The following is a 20,063-nucleotide window of genomic DNA, read 5'->3' on the forward strand; positions in this document are numbered from 1 at the left end:
TTTTGTGTTCGTTTTGTTTTTTGGTGCTGGGGATCGAACCCCAGAGCCTTGTGCATACAAGGCAAGCATCCTATCAACTGAGCTATATCCCCAGCCCCAAGGGTCCCTTTTCTGTCCCAGCTACTTGTAAGTACCAGCACTGGGTAGGCACTTGTCTAAGAAAGGCTTTTCTCTGGACCACAGTTTCAGGCAGCTCCTGTTCCCTTCCCCAGTAGCTGCAAAAGAGACTGACCTCTACACCCACCTGTTTGGCACTGCCTTGTAGGCCCTGGCCCACAGACGTGGTGTCTCAGTCCGGGCCAGTGGAGCAGTCCAAATGCTCTGGCCACCCCCACTTTGTGACCTCACTGCAATATGCACATAGCTGCCTGGGCATCATCCTAGAGGTTCTTGACATCCTTTAGACTCAACTTTGCCCCAGTAACTGTGCCCTCATTTCCCTCTTCCTCTGAAAGGTATGTATGACGCATGCCTCGGCCCTTCAGGCATAGCCAACACTGATCCCCCTGTCCTTTCACAGGCAGTTGCTCCTGCCAGCCAACAGCTACTTCTTGGCAGAACATGGTGACTGCTTCCCAGTACCTTACTCTAGTGCTGAAAGTGACAGGAAAGTGTTCTTATTCTTTGCCTCTGTGTGATGACCTAGCCCCTACCAAAGACAAGAAGGGGAGTCAGGAGCAAGCACTTGTCAGGCAACCACGATGCTGTTCTCAGTCCAGGTTCCCTGCTCAGTCCAAGCCTTTAACCACCATCATGAACTGTGAGAACATTTTAGTGGCCGTTTTCCCCAGTTGCATATGCAGTGACCCTCTGGTTACTTCACTGAGCGCAGCATCAGCTAGGTCTGGGTGTGCCTTTAAAAGTAAGTGGCACTGCCAGGCACGGTGGTACATGCCTATAATTCCAACTACTGGGAAGGCTGAGTCTGTAGGATTCTAAGTTCAAGGCCAGCCTGGGCTACTTAGCAAGACCCTATCTCAAAAAGAATTAGGGGTGTAGCTCAGCGGTAGAGCGTATGCCTGGCATGTGCAGGACCCTGGTTCAATCTCTGAGACCACAAAACAAAAACTAAAAAGGAAAAGAAAGAGAAGAAAATGGCACAGACCTTGGTCTTGACCCCAGTTCACTTCTGGTGAGGGGTACTGGAGATCGAACTCAGGAGCACTCAACCACTGAGCCACATCCCCAGCCCCGTCCTGTGCCCAAGCGCTTCCAGCCCACGTATGGTATTCTCCTTGACCCTTAGACACATGCAGAGTTTATAACCAGACAACCTCTTGAGTTACTTTATGCAGATTTCTCCCTGGATCTGACAGACTAGGGGTGCTGGCCCTAGGGTCAGTGTCCCTACCACCTGTACAACTGTGTATCATAGTCATTGAGAAATTGTTCTTGATCCCAGGGAAGACTGACTTAAAAATTAAAATTGTTTATAGATCTTCCCCCCTTCCCCCCCCTGTGACCCCCACACACACATTCAGGATTAAACCCAGGGCCCATGTATGCTAGGCAAGTGTTTACCACTGAACTACGTCCTCAGCCGTGGATTAATTCTTTTTTTTTTTTTTTTAACATATGTGTTTAATAAAGAAGCAGCTGGGTCTTTAAAGATACCTCAGTATTTCTGTTAGAAATGTTTTGACCCTTAACTTCATATGTTCCAAAACACTCAAAATAAGCCATAAGAAAGTGACAGAATTTGCCTGGCATGTGCAGGACCCTGGGAGCAGGGAACCTGGACTGAGAGCAGCATCGTGGCTCCCTGAGAAGGTGCTTGCTCCTGACTTCCCTTCTTTGGTAGGAGCTAGGTCATCACACAGAGGCAAAGAATAAGAACAGTTTTCTGTCACTTACTGCAGGGTAAATATCCTCAATCTGGAAATTTGAAGCTTTTTGAACACCAGCATGACTAGTAGAAAATGTCACACCTGACCTCATGTAATAGGTCACAGTCAAAACAGAAATACTCTAAAAATATTGTGCAAAATTACCTTTGGGCCCTGTGAAACTTAAGTGAATTTCATGTTTAGACTTGGGCCCCACCTCCAAGATATCTTATATATGCAAATATTCCAAAATCTAAAATAAAATCCAGAATTGGGAATGCTCTAGTCCAAGTGATAGAGATACTATACCTGAGAAGTTGTGACTAAACCAAGCACATGGCGCGGAGCCAGGAGCCTGACCCTGGGAGGCTCCCGTCAGACCAAGCTGGGCCCCAGGGTTTCCACAGCTGTCCTGTGGTGTTCAGGCACCAGGAGGAGAGGAGGCCCAGGAGACAGATGACTTCAGGGTTGAGCTGCTGGGGGAGGGGATGCCCCCTTAATGGAGAGCAGATCTGTGGCCGTGAAGTGCAGGCTCTGACCAGGAACTTAAAATCCTGAATGAGAAGGGCTCGCTGATTGGAGATCTTAGGGAAAGGTACTGAAGCATGATGGTTTGGCTCTTGATATCCTTTCTTGAATCCACAGGCAGAAAGAGTAGATACTGGATTAAAGCTTCAAGTGGGGAAGGCCTCCCCTCTTAGTTGTACTTGGAAAGCAGTGTGGCCACATTCCTCCAGCATTCAAAAGACAGCAGGGCTGGGCTGGGGCTCAGCGGTAGAGCACTTGCCTAGCATGGGTGAGGCACTGGGTTTGATCCTCAGCACCACATAAAGATAAAGGTATCATGTCTGTCTACAACAAAAAATATATATATATATTTTTAAAAAATAGCAAAAGACCTGATCCCTGCCCTGAAGTGGATCTTGTAAGGAGTTTAGACACAACGTACACTTGCGTGCTCAAAGTAGCTGCACGCTCTAGCCACTCACAGTCGTGGGGCTCACGTGAGCACAGCTCTGATAGGTCAGGTATGGGCCTCCTCTGGCTGAGTGGGATAGTTTGGTCTCTTCCTGTGGCACACCCCTGGCCTGCCAGGTTATAATGAGGCTGTCCCTGTTACGTGTCTTGTTGAAGTTGAGAGCTCATATTTTCCTTCAAAAGAGAAAGACAAGAGGAAGGCACAGGCTAGCAGGAAGGGGATCCTGTAGTCCATTCTGACTCCTTCAGTGGACATCTGAGAAGTTAAACAACAGTTTGAGGTCACAATCTGGCTAGTGTCAGGGACAGCCCTCCCCCCAAGCTCCCAGAAATGGGCCCTGTGTACCACCAACCAGCAGGGAATAGAGCCCCCCCCCAAGCCAGGCTATGCCCCACCCCAAGATAGCCTCGGCTCCCTCAAGCTGTCACCTGCCTGTGAGAGCACGAAGTGTGTGCCTGTCACTCCACACCAGCTGCAGCCAGCAAGTGTGTTCCGACCTCCCTCCTGTCCGTTCTCCCTCACAGTGGTGTGCACAGGCCCCATTTAAACCCCCTTCACACCCTCCTCTCACCCAAAATACCAAAGTCCCACCAAGAAATGGGATTCAGAGCAGTTCCAGAAAATAGATGGCGAGTGTAGGCTGTAAACACCCTCAGCTGCCTGGTGGCCTGAGGAAGACCATGGAGATCCCCACACCACCCCAGGAGCCTGCCCCCCTCAGAGCCCCTTGGGATGTGCACTGGATGCGAGTTATCACTGGGCCTGGACAGGGCAGGGTTGCTGTCCATTTATCATACAGGACAATAGTGCAGGCAAATAGAGAAATCGATAAGCCCCTTTTGCATTCTGCAGGCCACATGTGAGCGGGGCTTTGCTGCAATGGAGGAAACACACCAGAAGAAGATTGAAGATCTGCAGAGGCAGCACCAGAGGGAGCTGGAGAAGCTGAGGGAAGAGAAAGACCGCCTCCTGGCTGAGGAGACCGCCGCCACCATCTCAGGTGGGGCTGGGGCACCAAGAGCAGCGTCTGACCCACCTCCTGGGCTGGGCCTGCAACTCAGTCACCACCACCCTTGCTGAGCATTCTGATGGGATTGAAGCTCTATTTTGAGAAGAGGTGTTCTTTATCTGAGGCAGGGGCTGGTTTGAGGAGTCCTTTGAGAGCCAGTGCTGCAGCACAGCTGGCTCCCCAGGGGAACTGGGCCTTCCTGTCTAGCCCCTGCCACAGATACCATCAGCATGAGGACCCTCTGGCCACATCAACCTAAACACCAGAGGGGAGAGATGTGCAGCTTCTCTCTGGCAACACCGTCACCACCCTGAGCAAGCCCATCCCGTCTGTGCGGTGTTGCCTTCCCTCCTCGTGATCAATAAGAATTTACCGTAACTCATCATGTAGTGGCAAGGAAGAAAGTTCTGGAAAAGCTGTGTGTTTTTATAAACTCGTACTCCAATTTAACATCCATGTTTGATCAGTTTGGTGTTGTGGTGTTGGCGGTCCTGGGAATTGAGCCCCCAGAGTGCACTACCACTGAACCATGTCCCCAGCCCTTTTTATTTTGAAACAGGGCCTTGCTAAATTGCTGAGGCTGGCCTTGAGTCTGGAATCCTCCTGTCAGCCTCCTCGCATCCCCTGTGGCAGGAGTTGGCAGGGAGTTCCCCCTCAGAGAACTGCTGGTGGGAGGCAGCCTGTCGGAGCATGTGTTCCTGATGGATGCAGTGTCAGTGGTGTTCACATGTCACACTGTCCTGACCTACCGAGCCCCCGGGGAAGGAATGGTACAGTGGGGAGTGGCATTGCTGGATGTGCAGCCCCAGCCTCTTGGTGCTGAGGGCCATGTCCTCACCCACAGCCATTGAAGCCATGAAGAATGCCCACCGGGAGGAGATGGAACGCGAGCTAGAAAAGAGCCAGCGGTCTCAAATCAGCAGCATCAACTCGGACATCGAAGCCCTGAGGCGACAGTACCTGTGAGTCACCCAGCCCCAGGCAGGGCCCCTGGGGGAGGCCCACTGCCTTCCTGGGTCTCTGTGAGAGCTTGAGAGTTGGTCCTAGGAGAAGCCATGGTGTCAGGCACCCCAGACCACCTTCCTCTCCAGGGGTGGGGCACAGCCCACCTGAGGCTTCCTGTACTAAAACAAAAACTGATCACTAAAATCTGAAGAAAGAGGTGCAACTGATGAAGTTCTGAAACAGCTTGTCCAGACGGGTGTAGAGGCCACCCCACAATTTATTCTCCATCAGTGGCTCCATCACCTCATAAGAAACGGGGAGCCTGGCTGATGCTTGGTGCCTGGTACTCCATGGCTGTAGGTAGCTGAAGTCACCACAGTCTCTGTGGTCTCTTTGTGTGCGTTGATTCCCTTTCCATAAGTGGGGGATGGGGAGAAGACTCCAGAGCAGTCCCTGTTGATTTTTTCCCCCCTCTGTAGAATTGACACAGCTGGGACCCTTGGGTTGGCCTTGGGGGTCTGTTTATTGCTTAGACTGTGCCAAGGTCTCCAGGACATGTCCAAGGCCAGGACCCTGCCTCAGGAACAGTCAGTGCAGCAGAGCCAAGGCCACAGCAGCTTAGGTGACATCCCATAGAGTAGCCATGCTCACCTGGCTGGGCTGAGCTAACAGGTGCCAAGGCCTGGGTGACCCCTCCTTGGTTCCACCAGTAGGAAGTTGGCCCTTGTGGATCCAGGTGGCCGAGAACTACCAAAGGGCTGGCTCTCTGCATCTCGCACACCCACTGGGTCTTCCGGGGATGGCAGAAGTAGGCTCACTGAAAACAGCTCCTCATCAGGAGAGCTGCCCGCCCGAGTTCTCTTAGAAACCCGACATCCACGTTGCCGTTGGTGACTGAATTCTGTCCCTAGAAGTGTCATTTTGTAACTCCTGGGCTGTGGGGGAGGACCAGGAAGGACACGGAGTGGGTTATGCCTGCCCTTTGCTGTACTGCTGTGGTGTCTAGTTGACCCTTGGGTGTGGGAAGGGGCCTGGGCCTGGGTCCTGGATCAAGGGTGGAGTGCTGAGCGCCCCTCTCCCCAGGGAGGAGCTGCAGTCGGTGCAGCGGGAGCTAGAGGTCCTCTCGGAGCAGTACTCGCAGAAGTGCCTGGAGAATGCCCACCTGGCCCAGGCACTAGAGGCCGAGCGGCAGGCCCTGCGGCAGTGCCAGCGTGAGAACCAGGAGCTCAACGCCCACAACCAGGTGAGCCTGAAGTCAGGTGAGGCTGAGCTGGGACCAGAACTCACCCTGAAGGTGGTCCTGAGGGTCTCTGAGCCATGGTGTGGCCATCCACACCTGCAGGCCACCCAGTGACGGCCACTTGGTAGTTCTCATCATGTTGCCAGAAACTCACTGCATATGGCCAGAGCAAGCTTGTCTGCTCAGACCAGTTGTTGGAGTTCAGAATCTCTCTTCCTGAGACCAAAAGCCGAGTGGTTTCTCTGAACCTCTCGTTCATTGCCAGGCAGGGCCCAGGACTCATCCCTGAGAGTCAGATGCCCTGTTCCTTGGGGAGTAAAACTTAAATTACCAGGGTTAGGATTCTTGTGTTTATTTTTGTCAGAATATTCCCTTAAAATTTGCTGCTGCTTAGGAATTGGAGGTACATTTAAATCCTGGCTAGCCAAAGGGTACAAGTTAGTGACTTTGAGTCAGTGGAAGCTCCTCTGTGGCACATGGGACACTGCCCTCTGCCAGCCCGCCCTGCATGACCTCCCTGCCCGCATCACACAGCCTAATGCTCAGGCCACACAGGACTGGACATTTAGTTGCTCATCTAAACATGGCAGTGGCAGGGAGGCAGAAGAGCCACATCCTGCAGGAGCTCACGTGGGATAAACCACGAAACAAGCAGATACTTTATTAATAAAGAGAGGTGTTAAGGTTTATGGAATCCTCACACAAGTCTACAGATACAAATAGCCCTCCATATCTCAATTTGCATCCATGGATGCAACCAATATGGTGGGAAATATTTGGGTCAAGAGTTGGATCCACACTGAATGTGTACACATTTTTTTCCTTATCATTATCCCCTAAACAACACAGTACAGCTGTGTGCATTGCATTTACTTTGTATTGCGTATCATAAGTGATCTAGTTTGAAGCATATAGGAGGGACTGTGGCTGTGGCTCAGCAGTAAAATGCTCGCCTAGCATGAACAAGGCACTGGGTTTGACCCTCAGCACCACATAAATGTAAAATAAAGATATTTTGTCTACCTAAAACTTATGAATAAGTATTTTTAAAAAATAAATAAAGTGTGCAGGAGAAGGTGCATAAGTCATATGCAAATGCTGCTACTTTGTGTAAAAGGCTTCAGCAGCCATGCACCTGGGTATCTGTGAGGGTCTTGGAACCAGTCCCCTACCAATACCAACATTCTACATTCAACCCCCACACACAGCTTTTAGAGGACTGAACATCACAGGTGTGGAGCCTCAGATGCTGAACCCCAGACACAATGATGCACATGCACATTACTCGTGACCCCGATACTTGGGTCTCTCGTATTGTTGGTGAGAAATGACTTTTCCAGGTCATGATGTGCAATTTGGCCCCCAGGCAGCTCTGTGGAATGTGTTGTGTTGTTGTCCCCCAGGAACTGAATAACCGCCTGGCTGCAGAAATCACACGGTTACGGACACTACTGACCGGGGACGGTGGTGGAGAGGCCTCAGGGTCGCCCCTCACGCAGGGCAAGGATGCCTATGAGCTAGAGGTACTGTCAAGAACCAGGTCCTGCCCTGTTCAGCCTTGCTGCAGAGGAGCCCCAGAGGAAGCAAGGTGTGGCCCTTCGACGTTGGAGGGATAGACTTGGAAAGGGGGATGAAGATATGACTCAGTGGGAGAGCGCTTGTGTAAGGCTGTAGCTTCCATCCCCAGCCATGCCCCCAAGAAATTAAAAAAAAACTTAAAGGACATGGGAAGATCCAAAGTCACTGCAAGATGGCAAGGGAGCAGTTAGCTGCCAGGCAGCCTGGGGTTCACAGGCAGGAGCCAGGGCCACCTTGAGAGGCTGGGGGGATGTTCAACCCCACCTTCCCTCCACCTGCCTCCAGCCCCACCCTCTCTCTATCTCACCACAAACACTGGCCACATAAAGTGACCCATTTTATAGCTATATGAATGCTGTGGCCTGAGGTTCTGTTATACTCCACTTCTTAGGAGCCAGGAGTGCTTGTTAAATCACAGTAACTGATTCTGGTGTATTACGGTGTCCTCTTAGGAAGGTATATAGGTTTTTCTCTATTAGATGATAATTGCATCTTAAAAATGCTTCCCATAATGAGCACTGAATGAGTCTGGTAGAAATTTCTACAGGAATAGCATTTCCTAAGCCTGAGTGCTGGTCTCAGGAGATGAGTAAGTTGGCAGCAATAGTTCCTGGCCTTCCCAGGCTGAGCTGAGGTTCTTGGGATGTGGAAGGGAATGCAGTGGTTTTTTTTTTTTTTTTTTTCCCTCTTCTGTTTCTTCATGTCATGTGGAAGTTTTGAGTAATAAATTCTCTGAGGTGGGTATGGTTGTCCTGCTCCCTGGTGTGTGGAGGGCTATCTTCTCACCTCTCAGTTTGTGTATGCGACACTCTGGAGGTTCCCTGGCTCCTGAATGCCAGTCCCTGATTTCTCTCATTGTAGGTCTTATTGCGGGTAAAGGAATCAGAAATACAGTACCTGAAACAGGAGATCAGCTCTCTCAAGGATGAGCTCCAGACAGCACTGCGGGTAAGAGCCACACTGGCGCTGGTGGGACTGGGGCAGGCTGCATCCCTGTGGCTCAGCACCAGCCACTCTAGGCTAGATTTTGCTTTTGTGAGGTCACAGTTTCTCAGTCAAGTTCTTTTAAAACATCAGCCTGCAAACAGGTGCTGGGGAAGTCAGTGGCCAGCCTGGCCCGGCCCTGGAGCTGTGGTCGCTTGTGTTTCCTTGTGGTTCATCAGAACGGTGACACCTAGGGGAATGTTCTTGGGGTGAGGCAAGGCCCCACCTGCCATTCATAGCTGGATCAGGCCCACCCATCCTTGGTGGCAGTTCCGTTCCCGTCACTTAGAAAATCCAAAGACGGGGGCTTTCCTCACTTAAGCGCCTGAGGTAAGATGCTGGGCAGTCAAGGCCACACTCTGCACTCACGGGACCTGGCGATTCTCACACATGTGCAGATGTAGAGTGCCAGACCTGGGTTCCCAGGCCCTGTTTCTTTCCTTTTGTGTTCAGTTCCTGCCTCTGGCAGACAGATCCACATGTTCTGTCCTATGGAGGAGCAAGGACCAGGCCTCAGGCCCACAGCCAGCTCTCCCACAGTGTTTCAGCCCTGATGGGGACAGACCAGGGTTCCACAGGAGCCTCCTCCCCCTGGTCGTTAACTACCGTTAGCTTCGTCTGCTCTCTCCTTAGGACAAGAAGTATGCCAGTGACAAATACAAAGATATCTACACAGAGCTCAGCATCGCAAAGGCCAAGGCAGACTGCGACATCAGCAAGTTGAAAGAGCAGCTGAAAGCAGCTACAGAAGCCCTGGGAGAAAAGTCCCCTGAGAGCCCTGCTGTGGCAGGATACGGTGAGTCCTGTGGTGACTGTTCATGGGGCTTTCCTGGACTTGGTGTAGACCTGCGTCTCCTTGGGACTGGAGCACAGGTGCAGGGGCTGCGCGTCCGCCCTCCTGCCCTGCCCTCCACACCGGCCACTCCTTGAGGAGCTGCTGCCCTGGCAGTGACAACTCCACAGTAATGAGGAGTCTGGTTTCTCCGTTTCCTGTAGAACTCGGCAGCTGGCTAGAAGCTCTTGCTAGATGCTTGGACTGAGGGTTATATCATAAAATCTGTAATGGCCCCAGGTGGGGCAGGAGAGGAAACCCCTTTTTGCTTCTTAGGTGAACAGCAGGACTGACTCCTTTCATTGTTGACTGAAGACATGCTGGTGGCTCTGTGAGGCAGATTACAGAGAGGCTGAAGAACTACATCTTGTCAAGCATGATCAGATAATCCATGACTTCACTTGACCTTCATGTTGACCTTTTAAAAACCTACAAAAAAAAATAATAATAATTTCTACTATCAGCCAGCCACAGAAAACTACAATGGCAGTATTGACATATACTTGGAAGAAATGTCATGTGCGTTGCCAGTGAGGGGACAGATGGCCATTCTTTCTAGAAGGTCATCATGCAGTATATGGCAAAATCTAAAAATCAAACCATAGACCAACTCTGGAGGGCAATGAAATGATAACAGTGATTGCTTCTGAGGAGGCAGCTAAGGTGTCCAGGGCACAGGGAGAGGGGAAGTCCTAGAATTAGGTGAATGCAGGCATACCTTTGACCTATCAAGATAACTTTGAAAAAACAAGCAGGTTACTGGGCTGAAAATAGCAGTTGCTATAAGGCACAAATGGATGGCTGTTCATGCTAGACACAGCCACTTTGCAGGACTGGATTGAACCCAGTAGTTCAGAGCTGTTCTGCCTCTGAACTACATCCTCCAGGAGTTGATTTTTGAGACAGTGTCTTGCTAAGTTGCTGGGGCTGGCCTGGAGCCTACCTCAGCCTCTCAAATAGCAGAGACTACAGGGATTACCACCACAACTGGCTAGACCTGCAGATCTTAAAAGAGGCCAGGTAGATATTTTTGTTATGACATTGAAAGAGTTATGACATAAATGTATTTAGTAAAAATTAAAAACCTCCATGTGCATAAGGTGCGTAGGTATATGACCAGCGTGTCCATTTTGCATGTGTAGGAGTAGACTTTGTCTCAGTGGGGGCAGGTCATGAGAAAAACTTGACCTTACCTTGTTTTGTGATGGTCCTGTGTCATCAGGAGGAGGCTGAGAATGAACAAATCTTGGGGCCAGCTGATCTGCCAGGAGCCGGAGACCCAGTCTCCTGCTGAGAGTACACAGCCCTCAGCACTTGCGCAGCTAAAGCCCTTGCAGGCACCAGCTTACTCTTCCCATGTTCTCGTGCCTTATGGTATTCAAAAAAAGCCTACTGTGTGTTATGGTTGTGGACTTTATGTTCTTGCGGAGAGCTGTTCAAGGAAGTGTCAAGGTGTTCTCTGAGAGAGTGAACTTGGAAGCTTTTAAACATTCAGTCTGGTTCCAGAAGGTTCAGAAAACAAAAGGTAATGAATGGGTCTCTTTGTTTCTTCAGACATAATGAAATCTAAAAGCAACCCTGACTTCCTGAAGAAAGACAGATCCTGTGTCACCCGGCAGCTCAGAAGCATCAGGTCCAAGGTGAGTTGTGCCTAGCCCTCGTTGGGTGGGACTGAAGGGCGCTGGGGAGAGAAGCAAGGACCAAGGCCAAGCCTACCATGGTGCCAGCACAGAATCCCTAGGTCCTGCAGCCAGCCCACCTACACAGCCACCTGCTGGGCTGGTTAAGCTTCATGTCTCTTTCATGAACTACCATCAGGCAGCAACGCCAAGAGGCCAGGGCTGCAAGAAGCAGGGGGTAGAGCGTTTTAGTGTCTTAGCTCGAGGCTGGGCTTCACCCCAGCGCATCCTGTGTCAGTGCTGTCTGTGTTATTCCTTATATGTCCCCGTTGTAATACTGATGCCACCTGCCTTTGAGAGACAAAGCCACCCACCCTGCTTCAGCACAGCAGCCAGCCTTCAGTGTGCTCCCCAGAGTCTGGTGTTCGTCTGTCTCTGGGGAAAGGTGGGTGGAAGGGGTCTGGCCAGCGTATTGCACTTAGGATTTATTTTGTGTGTGTGTGTCTCATTTTTGCTTTTTCCCCTGACAGTCCGTAATTGAGCAGGTCTCATGGGATAACTGACTCGCGCCCGCTTCCAGGTCCCCTGTCGTGTAGGTAAACCACCTCTCACCACTGCCCACCTGCCCATGCAGGGGTGGCTCTCTGCATGCACTGCTCACACCTCCATAGCACACGCCTGTGTCGTTGTTCCTTAATTTTAATTCATCCTGCTCCAGCAAGCACAAACAAAATCCACAGGAGGTTTCTGCACCCTGTTTGGGGGCGCTGACTCGCACTCTAACCCCTTCAGAGCTGACCCTGCCCGACGTGCCCCCGAGCCTGGCAGGCAGGTGTCAATGCATGCTGGACGGTTCGTGCACGGTGCTGAGCTCACACACCCCCACCCCACCCCAAACAAACCCTTCCTGCCCCCTGTCAAGAGAGAGAGCTGACAGATGCCCACTGCCCCTGGCAAGCAGTGTCTGCCCTCGCTGGAGACCTCACCTTCCTACTGAGAGCATGGCCCAACCTCCCTGTCATCCAGTGCCCCCTGCTGCCCCATTCTCACAGCCCTTCTCAGCCTCCCTGTCCTTTAGGGCTGTGGCAGCACCTGGGGAAGTGGTTCACAGGAACCTCACAGCTGCACGCAAGATACATGACTACTGCCAGCACTTTAAACCAAAGCCCCTCCCCGGCACCACACAGGGAAGTGCTGTCCCAACAGGAGGAGGCGGGGCGGCCCTGACAAGAAGTGCTGCCTGTTAGCATGAGCAGGGGACACAGTGGAGCGTGTGTGGTCACCAGCTCCTGCTGCATACAAGCCCCCCAACCTTCTGGAGCATTCTGGTGGCCAAAGGACATTAGCCTTGAAGCTTGAGTGAATTGTGTCTGCCTTAAGAAGAGTATTAAGAGACTCAAGGGTTTTTCCCTAGTTGGATTGATCATGTTTTTCTACCCAAATATGGTTTAGGCTTGATTGAAAATTTGGGGCTTTTCTCCTTAAACATGAAGTTTAGTTTAGTAAAAGGAAGCTTATTATTTTTTGGTTCATGATATTTGTGTTCCTCTCTGAGGCTGGACTCAAGCTGCCACTTGTCAGCTTTTCCTGAGTGAGCTTGGAGCTCCCTGATGGAGTTGGGCCTAGAAATGACATTTGGGGACATTTAGGGGCAGGGGAGTACAAGGAAACTGTGCTGCAGGGTGTCCCTGCACATGCATGACTCCCTGCAGGGACATTAAGACAGACAGGGCTATACAGAGTGGGTCTTTATAGTGCTGTGTGCTCAGTCAGGCCGAGCATTGGGAAGTCACTAAAGCAAAGGTGGAACATGAAGACCTTTATGGAAACCTGCGGAAGACTATCCGGGCCACCAGGGCCAGCTCAGACTCTGAGAGGGACTAGGAAAGGGTAGAGTAGACACAGAGTAAGTCTTACCAAGTGTTTTTTCAGTTCCTGTTTGGCATGGCCAGGTTCCAATGTAAGAGGCCCGTGGTGCACAGGACAGTCCCGTGGGCCCCAGCAGAAAGACGGAGACTTGTAGACATCATTTGGGACACTGGGTGTTGCAGTAGGGCTGGCCTCTGAGGCACTTCGACCTTGCTTTCCCTGAGTGCATGTGGAGACTCCCTCCAAGCCCCCAAGAAAACAGGAGTGACGGGGGCCAGAGACAGGGCCTTGGTGCCCTCTGGTGCAGTCTTGGCACCTTCCATGCATGTTGTCTTTACTTCCTACGTCACTCAGAAAGATAGCGAGTCTCATGCCTGTGAATTAAAGCAAACCAACTCAACAGCGGCACCGTTCTTTCTCTGATCAAGGGCAGAGAGAATTCTGTCCATGGTGTTCTCACGGGGGCCCACGTCTGTGGTAACCTCGGAGTGGATTGAAGAGACTAATCAGGAAGGGGGATGAGCCCCAAAGAGAGCTAGTGATCCCCTGAGACCTGACAGGCACTAGTTCACTTCAGGCGGAGCAGCACCTAGGAGAAGAATCCAGAAGCCTTGGAGGGAAGGCCATCTCCAGGTGTAAGGGGCAGTCCAGGACTTTGGCCTACTTTCTGCCTTAGAACTGTAGTGATCACAGCCTTCTCTGACCCCAAACTGCCCTGTCCCAAGTGTACAAGGGGAAACCTTGGGTACTGTGTAGAGCCTGCTACAACCAGCTGTGTCCCTTGAGAGCGTCCACCATGCACATAGGAGCAGTTCCAGAAGCCAAACACTCCTGTTCTTGTGAATCTCGGACTCGCAAGTTCATTTAAATCCTAAAGAAAGTTCTCAGCCAGAAAGGAGCAGGCCTGGCAATGCCACACGGCCCTCGAATCCTGCAGAGGTCTGCCTCAGGGGGCGTTCACGCCAGGCCACCTGCCTGGGTCGTGGCCACACCTCTGCCCAGCATCTCTAGGAGCCTGACTGCTACACACTCAAATGCCTAGAGTGTCTGGGGCTACTCTTGGGCTCAGAAGTGGCCCTAGACACTGTAGGCATGTGTGGGTGTTTATTCACTTATTCCATATACACAAGTCCCGAGCGTAGAACAGACGCACAGAGCTGTTCTGAGTGAAGCTGGGTTCCAGACCTCAGGAAATGTCAGGCTGTCCGATGATGAGTCTCCCTATTGCTGGAGCTGCCAGGGGCTAGGGTCCCGGAAGGCAGTGTCACACCGCCCAGCATTTGGACTAAAACTGGTCTAATCATGTGGATGTGAGTCGAGGCCAAGCTCTTGGTTTCCCATTCCTGGTGGGATAGCCTGTGCCCCTCCAGCTCTGAGCCCTGCAGAATCAGGCAGCGCTGAGCCTGCCCCCGACACCAGAGGGGAGACGTAAAAAGGGGAGATGTGGCAAGTGCGGAGCCAAGGCCCAGCCATCCAACAGGACATCTTTGAGAAAAGTCTGAAGTGGGAAACAGCCTGTCCCCCAATTAGCCAAATATCCATACTCCAGACACACCAAGAACCCACGTGAACAAAGTATAGCTTCTGCATTCTCGAAACTCCCGGTGGTTATGTTGGCTTGTAATTAAACCCCACAACATCTGGTGATCCCCTCGGCCTTCTGCCTGGGGAATGCCCAGGATGCATCTGCAGCAGCAGGTGCCACAGGATGCCCCAGGAGAGCAGGGCCCACGTCCCAAGGTTACCTGGCTCATACGCATAGAGGAACCGACGTGCACAGGTGCACATGCAGGAAGGGCCACGGGCTGGGCAGTCACCGGGCTCACAGCGCACTTCCCCTGGCTGGGTCAGTCTGGTTGCTCTTGTCTAAAGAGCCCTAAGCCCAGAATTAAGCTACTGAAACACGTGGCCTTGTTTCTCTTGTTTTGTTTTTTTGTTTTGTTTTGTTGTGTTCCCCCTTTTTCAGTCGCGTAAATTTCTGCAGGGGAAAGCGTACCCCACCAGTAACACCCTCCCCAGGGGCCGTTTATTGTCCTAGCATGCCCACTAATCTCAGGAGCCACCCCTCACCCTCTGCCTCCGCACCTGCACCCTCTGACCGAAGCCCACGCCTCAGTGTCCACCTGGTGCCCGCCACCCTCTAACACAGTGTCTCCCCCTCTCGCACCCCCACCCAGAGTCTGAAGGAAGGCCTGACAGTGCAGGAGCGGCTGAAGCTCTTTGAATCCAGGGACTTGAAGAAAGACTAGCTGCGTCCCTCGCAACTTGACACACCCTTCCCAGCTGGCGGCGGCACGACCCAAGCAGCTTCTTGTCCGTACTTTTGTTTGTTGTCATTGTCATCATTAACTGTGGGTATGGATGCGTGAGAGACTGGTGTCTGGGTGGTCTGCACACTCCCTGCCATGCTGACTCTGGCTTCTTGTCCCCGTCACAGCTTTTTTTCCATGGTATCTGAAATTAGTGAAGCTCGAGCAGTGGGGCGGGGAGGGCCGTCCCACAGCGTCGGAGCAGAACGCCCTCCACGGCCCCACCGCACTCACTGTCAGTATTAAGGCTCAGCGGCCTGTTGATAAGCTAGCCCTGTCTCAGAGTGCAGGATGGGGACCTGGCTGCTGTCCCAGCTCTGCTGCCCACTGGCCGGGCACCACCAGGCGGGCAGGTCCTGTTGGGCAGAGAGGAGCCACCTGGATGGTCGGGTTTGGCCTGGACCGCAGCAGAGGTGCCTCCCCTGCCTGGTTGCTGGAGGAAGAGGCCCCGCGGGCTGTGCAGCCTGCATGCGCTGCCTTTTGGCCTGGGAGGAGGACAGCATTTGGTGTTTGTTCCACTAATGCAGCTTAGAACCACGCCCCAGATGACCCTGGCAAACCTTTCACAACCTGGAAAATGTTGGAAGCAACCATTCCTATTTTTGTTTGTTTTTTATTAAATCTTGCACAAAATCCCCGGCCCCTCTCATTCCTTCCTCCACCTGGTCCTTCCTTGCTCTGAGTCACCCTGATCTTTTCCTAACTGCTGGGATTGGTGGCCTCTTCCTGGGGCTTCAGTCTAAAGTGATGGATTCCCTCAGGGAGTCATCCAAAGGGAAGAAAGTGGCTCACTTTTCAGTTTCCTGAAAAGAAACCGTCCCGTAGCTTTTGCAGAGGCTGAGGAAGAGCCCCGCGTTAGTCAAGCCGGGGGTGTGGAGGATGTAGGAGGGTGCGGAGGATGTCAGAGTGATGAGAACAGCCCAGCAGGGCGTCTGAGGACTGTAGTGAACCTGAGCTCTGGGGGGTCCCCTCGCCATGCCGGCCTCTCAGAGGGCGTGCTTGCAGTGAACCGGGGGTAACAAGTCTGCTTTTCCGAGTCTGACGGGACCTTTTTAACTGTCCAAAACATTCTGCAGCACTTCGTGAAAGTCTTCTTACATTGGGGTTTCCATTCTGTTCCTGTGACGACCATTAATTCCATTAAGTCATAGCAGATAAGGAGCCCCCAGCACACACACGGGAGTGATGCAGGAGAATCCAGAGGACTTGTATCTGCAAGACCCCCACCATCTCCTCCCCTGCCATGCCCCTGTCCACTGGCCCCATTGCTGGAGCTTTCCGTTCATGCCAGTACTTGAGGTGGATGGATGGTGCCAGGTATAGATGGAGGCTTTGGGAGTGAAGTGCAGACATCCCCTTGCTCAGTTAATGGACAAGCTTCTCCAGGCCTTCTGGCCCACCCTGGTGGGTGGCAGCAGGACGGAGGCCCAGGGTGGGGTGGTCTGCAACACACCCTGAGCCTCCCCTTCCGCAGCCTTAGTGAGTCCTGGCCCACACCTGTAACGCCTTTGCTACTGATCCATGTTTTCAACAGCAAAAGCACTTTAGAACTGTTTAAAATCAACTTGTCAGAAATCCCCAGGTTGGCAGCACTTGAGAAATGGCCATGACCTGTCTGCATCCTGCTCAGACTGGGAATGTGCAGAGGGAACTCTACAGTGTCCAGTGGACCCCGAGGGGACATGCTGTGCCTGGTCTCCGGGCGCCATGATTTCACATCATTCTCTAAGGTCTGCTGCCCTTCTTCTGCTCCACTGTGGTTCCTCTGTGACCATCCCTGCAGCCCCTGGGTACCCGCTGACCCTGCCTGCAGGTAGTCTCCCCCAACCCCTGCGGTGCTGCGTAGAAATGGGCTCTGCCTGCCTTCAGACAGCACAGGGCTTTGTGTAAAAGCAGGTTGGCCATGTTGTTTTTTAGACTTATTTATATCCCTTGAGGCTGGACCTCAGGAATCCTAGGACATGACCTTGAGTGTACACTGGGGGTCAGAGGTAAGGGCAGGAAGAGGCACCTGGCACCTCAGGAATCCTGGGACATGACCTTGAGTGTACACTGGGGGTCAGAGGTGAGAGCAGGGAGAGGCAGCTGGCACCTGGACTCCCCGTGACCCCATGGCAAAGACCCACACTCACCCCAAGACAGCACTCCCCGCCCCGGGTCTGGTTTGGTACTTGGGTATCACCAAGAAACTGGGCCAGCAGAGAAGGGGGACACTGGCTCCTGTCTAACACCTCTGATGGTGGCCCTGCACCTGACTGCTGCCCGGGTTGGTGAAGTCTTGAGTGTCCAGGAGTGGGCTGTCCTCCAGCTGAAGTGAACTGAACGAGGAAGAGAATGAAGGCTCTTCCTGTGCCTCCCGTGTTCCAGGCTCAGATGCCCCCTGGGGCTCTGGGGCTGGCATTCGCCTGTGTCTGCCCTGGGAGCCCCTCTGCTGGTCTTTGCTCTGCCTGCGGGCATTGCATTCCGGAGGGGAGGCAGGATGTGGAGATGGAGTGGGCGTGGGCGGTTTCTCAGGGCTGCTGCAGGTGGCGGAGGCTGTGTTGTGACTGGGGGTCCCAATCCCCTCCCAGCACCAGCCAGCAACAGTAAGCTCGGCCCACTTCACTGTGAGGATTATTCTCCTATAAATATTCACTTGGGACCTGCTCACACCTGCGAGCAAGCCTCGTCATAGTCAGCGGGGAGGCCTCTGACCCCTGGACGACTTTCAGGAACATCTGCGTGAACTGCACCGTATGCGCCCGCCCACACAGGAGAGTCGTTTCCTGCTGGTCAGGTTGTCCGCTGTGGTGCCCGGCACCTGAGCAAGGGGACAGTGGTGCTGCAGCCTCCCTGGGGCAGGGATCCCTGCCAGGTGAGGCCACTGCTCAAGCCTCGGTTGCAGAGACTCTAGAGGGAGCCCGGGGTTGGATGGAATGGGAACATCCTGGGATGTGGGGAGGATGTTGGAACCGTGGGTTTCTTCAGCCAGAGCTGACATCAGAGTGGATCCTCCCCAGAGGCAGCGAGATAAAGGCAGAAGAGCTCAGAGCACAGGCCACAACCAGGCAGAGAGCCACAGGTGTGGCGAAAGTCTGCTCCCACGCTAGCCTCAGATCCAGCTGCGTGCTGACAGGTGGCTCCTGTGGGCTAAACTCAGGAGAGGTGGTCACAGTTGGTAAAAGAATAAAATTGAGCCTGAAAACATGCCTGGAAGGAATCCTGAGAGATTGGCCAAGAAGCAAAACCGATGGCTTAAAAGACATTTAGGTGGAAATGTGAGTAGGACCTGCTTCCCTACAGAGGCAGACAGGGTTAGGTGCCTGGCAGGTGCCTAGAATGAGCATGGCCCCGTTCATCCCAAATGCCTGGGCACGCACAGCTGGTAGCTAAGTAGCTCCTGACCTGCTGTGGCTGCAGGGTCCTGGGCCGGGGCCACCCAGCAGGTTAAGTGGGGTCCACGCAGGGGGGGGGCACACCCCCTACCAACAGAGTCGGTGTCCTCTGCTCCCACTGCCCCTCCTGGTTCCTGAAGACCAGGGAGCAGCCCTGGGCCCCATGCAGCCCAATGTCTGGGACGGGCACAGAGAACACTCCGGGGTCCCTGTTGCTGTGTCTCCCCATGAGTATCCAGTGAGGGCCACATGCAGCAGGGGGCAACGTCCAGCGAGTTTTACTTTCTGCACACAGTTCAGCTGGAGGGGGACTTGGTAAAACTGGCGGGGCCAGGCTCGGCAGGAGGAGGACATAAGCCAGCGTGGGGAGTGCAGCCCTGCACCCTTAGCTCCTGTGAGAACAGAAGTCTCAGAGGGTGCTTAAGTACAAGAGCGTGACGGGCAGTGGAGCTAGTGGACTGCCCAGAGACGGGACGAGCCCACCTGAGCACACGGAGGGGCAGAGGCCTTAGGCACTGGAGGGGAGCAACGCACTGCTGTCTGGAGCTGCCCTCTGCCCAGGGTGGTCTGCTGGCAGCCTTTATTTTTTTTCAGAATTTCCTGTATATTGTCCAGAGCAAGCAGTGTAAATATTACTGAGAAGTGACCGCAGGGACTTTTGTGACAAAGTTTGTTTGGCGTTTTAAAAATCTTATGTAGATATCCCTTTTCGAGATAGGGAGGAGGACAGCTTTGTTTGGCACAGCGATGAGCCCTATCCAGCCTCCTAAGAACAAGATTTAGTGGTTACCGTATCTTGTTAAAAGCCCAGGTCATTTAATAGAAGGTCTTAGCGAACACGGACAGCATCTTAAAGATAAACCACACCTTACCTGTGGCTGAAAGCATTCTGAACACCTGTTCTTGGCAGAACCATTCAGAGTCCTGAAGGACAAAGGAAAATGGTGGCCGTCTTGAGCAGTCTGTTTAGTAATCCCAGACCTGTCCTTGGTGGGAGGTGAGGCTGAGGGCTTGGGGGCCCTCGGGTCTCCATGCCTGGTTCTGACAGTGTCCAGGGCTGTGCACAGAGCAGCTGAGCCATCTGGATCCCCAGCCACCTGGTTATTGGAACTCTGGAGGTCATGAAGCTTGGAATGCATCGCATCTTACCATATGTATTTCTGTGAAGTTGGCAAGAAAACGATCACAGGAGGGCTGAGATTGGACGGTTGGGAATCCGAGGCTGCTACGGGGTCGTGATTCACAGCGGGGAGCACAGGTGGCAGCTTCTGAGAGGGTGGGGCCTTCCCCAGTTTCCACTCACCATAAGGAGATGAAGTTACCCTAAACAGTTGTCATCAGATACATGCAGCCCCCTGCAGCTTGCTATGGTCAGCATGCTCTTGGCTCTTTTCCTCCTCAGAAGTTAGTTACATCACTTGTTTAGTTTTATTTCAGCTAGGACTAGACTGTAAAGATCATGAAATCCACTCTTGTGTTATGTTTCTATCACAAAACTT

At 52.8% G+C, this 20,063-nt stretch overlaps 1 protein-coding gene across 3 annotated transcripts in view; it reads left to right on the plus strand.

The window, feature by feature from the left end:
* Positions 1–15,823, plus strand: part of Mprip (myosin phosphatase Rho interacting protein) — a 135,481-nt gene extending 119,658 nt beyond the window's left edge. For 2 of the 3 annotated variants that reach the window (XM_071603162.1, XM_071603160.1), the window contains 8 exons: positions 3,658–3,805; positions 4,659–4,776; positions 5,843–6,002; positions 7,403–7,522; positions 8,439–8,525; positions 9,195–9,357; positions 10,948–11,033; positions 15,059–15,823. In XM_071603162.1, the coding sequence (XP_071459263.1) occupies positions 3,658–3,805; positions 4,659–4,776; positions 5,843–6,002; positions 7,403–7,522; positions 8,439–8,525; positions 9,195–9,357; positions 10,948–11,033; positions 15,059–15,130 (954 nt within the window). In that variant the 3' untranslated portion in view covers positions 15,131–15,823. Of the gene's footprint in view, positions 1–3,657; positions 3,806–4,658; positions 4,777–5,842; positions 6,003–7,402; positions 7,523–8,438; positions 8,526–9,194; positions 9,358–10,947; positions 11,034–11,542; positions 11,609–15,058 lie in introns of all 3 variants that reach the window. The other variant, XM_071603161.1, reaches the window with a different exon arrangement.
* Positions 15,824–20,063: the final 4,240 nt, after the last annotated feature.

The sequence above is a fragment of the Marmota flaviventris genome, chromosome 17 (genome assembly GCF_047511675.1).
Source record: "Marmota flaviventris isolate mMarFla1 chromosome 17, mMarFla1.hap1, whole genome shotgun sequence".
NCBI lineage: Eukaryota > Metazoa > Chordata > Mammalia > Rodentia > Sciuridae > Marmota > Marmota flaviventris.